Genomic DNA, 2,368 nt, shown 5'->3' on the forward strand with positions numbered 1-2,368 from the left:
TATCTAGTTTTAACTAAACTAACCTTCACTAAATGCACAGCATGGTTAACAAGATTCTTGAAAAAAAAAAAAAAAAAACTTGGCAGATTTTAAAAAATGAATAATTTAAGCTCAAGTGGACCAAAAGCAACATGGCAGAGCTGACACTTGATCATTATGAGCTCTTTATTGGCCATGTGACAATGGAAAACTATGGTGATCTAATCAGATCTGGCAAGTCAACTAAAAGTTTCAAAATATTTAGAAGATTATTTGAAATGTGGACTTACATCCACACTCGCTAATGGTGAATCTCACCTCACATACATATTGTGTCTTGAGATATTAATGGTAGCAATTTATATATCTAATTTATAAGTAAGTTAATATGCATATATTTAGGAGTGAGTGCTAACACATTTTTTAGTCATAGGAATGAGAGACCAAAAAACTCTGGGCCAGGCACCGTGGCCCATGTCTGTAATTCTAGCACTTTGGGAGGCTGAGGCGGGTGGATCGCTTGAGCCCTGGAGTTCGGAACCAGTCTGGCCAGCATGGTGAAACCCCATCTCTTCTAAAAATACAAAAATTAGCCAGGCGTGGTGGCAGGAGCCTGTAATCCTAGCTACGAGGGAGGCTGAGACAGGAGAATCGCCTGAACCCAAGAGGCCAAGGTTGCAGTGAGCTGGGATCAACTCCAGCCTGGGTGACAGAGCGAGTCTTTGTCTCAAAAACAAAAACAAAACAGAACAAAAAAACAATTCTGGAGACCACTGATCTAGTAAAAAACACTCTTCAAATACTTTTGACTCAATATCCTAACTCAGAAGAGACCAAGAATAATCCACTGTTGAGAAAGCAGCGTTTAAACAGAGATGACTCCCCCAGACTCCGGTTTGGAGTCTTGCAGAAGCCTATCCTACATGAAATATGTTCTTCAAGGAAGTCTGAAGCTTCCCTCAAACTTTTCCTCTAATAAAAGCAGCTACCCATAAAATGTGTTATTAAGGAAAGCAAGTAATTCATCAAGAGCACTAACAAGTGTAATATTTCCGGTCCAGATCTGTGTAAGAACAGATATTATTTTCAATGACTGTACCTGCTTTTCTTCTCTGCATTTCATCAGGGTGCTCATTAGATTGGTGTGTTCCTTCTCTTTTCTTTCCATCATGATTTTCATTTGCTTAATACCAATCAAAGCCTTCTTCACCTCTTCATCTGTGTCTACCTCCCCCACCTCAGAAAAACCTAAAAGACACGTGGCAATTTTTTCTTTGAGATCTGATCAGATTACAAAACACCGAGTTCACCAGTCTTTCATGTCTCCTAAAGATAGGCTTCACTGTTCTTTTATAGGCTCATATTCTGAAAGCAGATCATAATGAATTAGCTGTCAGCTGCCACATGGACCATACCTTCTGTTCCTCACTTGTAAGCTCCTAAACAGAGTTCACTGAACCTCATTCTTGTCAGTTTGCTCAGGCCCTGTTTTCATTTATCCATTTTTTTCTTTCATTTAAGACTCAAGTGTGTTTATATTAGATAAAATTTCCCATTTTCTTCACAATTTATAGTAAGCGCCCAACTGGGGACCTCAAACAGTGTCAGCAATTTCTCTTTCTTTCAGCTTCAGTCACCTAATAAGGAGGCATGAAACCTAGAAAGTATCCCATGTAATACAAGCTTCCTTAATAACCTGATGGATGTGTCTTATACACCTTTAATAAATTTAAAATTCATTGTCATTCCCTGTTCAAAATAGCTAATGTGGCCTACTAAGGAGCTTATTTTTGACTCTGATTTTAATTACAGACCCTAAATCAGCTACATTTTAGCTAATTTGTTCTTTTAAATATTAAATACCCAAAGCATATATCACCAAGCAAAGGCTGCAAGTTAATGGCCACAGAACAACCAGATTCAATGTAATTATAACCCGTTCTTTCACTAGTTTAAGAATAATTGCACAGATTACTCTAATGGTTTAAATTTTTCAAATGCTTGAAAAGTATTTCACTGTTCATTAGAGCTGTGCTGAGATGACACCAACCATCTGGATGATACAAAAAAATGCAGTGAAAAAATTGGCAGGTTTTATCTACATGATACAAACATCTGGAAATGTGAACGCCTGCAGAGACGTGATTGGAATTTTCTATTTTTATCCAGATGTTTGTCGTCATGATGACTTGGTTTAAGTGCCTTGAGAACATTTCACCGTGAAAACAGCGAATATGGTTATCTCTCAACTGCGACTCACTATAAATGCCAGCAGGACAGCCAGCATGCAAACAGGACACAGCACAGACAAGAAACCGAACATACTCTTCAGGTTTTCACTGATAGCAGTTTTGTCCTTCCAAGTGGGTGCACAGTGACAATCTTTCAA

The 2,368-nt window shown here is 38.2% G+C and overlaps 1 protein-coding gene across 1 annotated transcript in view; it reads right to left on the bottom strand.

Moving 5' to 3' along the window:
• Positions 1–2,368, bottom strand: part of CLUL1 (clusterin-like 1 (retinal)) — a 50,117-nt gene extending 47,749 nt beyond the window's left edge. The window contains exons 1-2 of the mRNA XM_011996341.1: positions 2,305–2,368; positions 1,079–1,227 (exon numbers count right to left, since the gene is read on the bottom strand). Coding sequence (XP_011851731.1) covers positions 1,079–1,159 — 81 coding nt within the window. The 5' untranslated portion in view covers positions 1,160–1,227; positions 2,305–2,368. The remainder of the gene's footprint in view (positions 1–1,078; positions 1,228–2,304) is intronic.

The sequence above is a fragment of the Mandrillus leucophaeus genome, unplaced genomic scaffold (assembly GCF_000951045.1).
Source record: "Mandrillus leucophaeus isolate KB7577 unplaced genomic scaffold, Mleu.le_1.0 Scaffold51, whole genome shotgun sequence".
Classification (NCBI taxonomy): Eukaryota; Metazoa; Chordata; class Mammalia; order Primates; family Cercopithecidae; genus Mandrillus; species Mandrillus leucophaeus.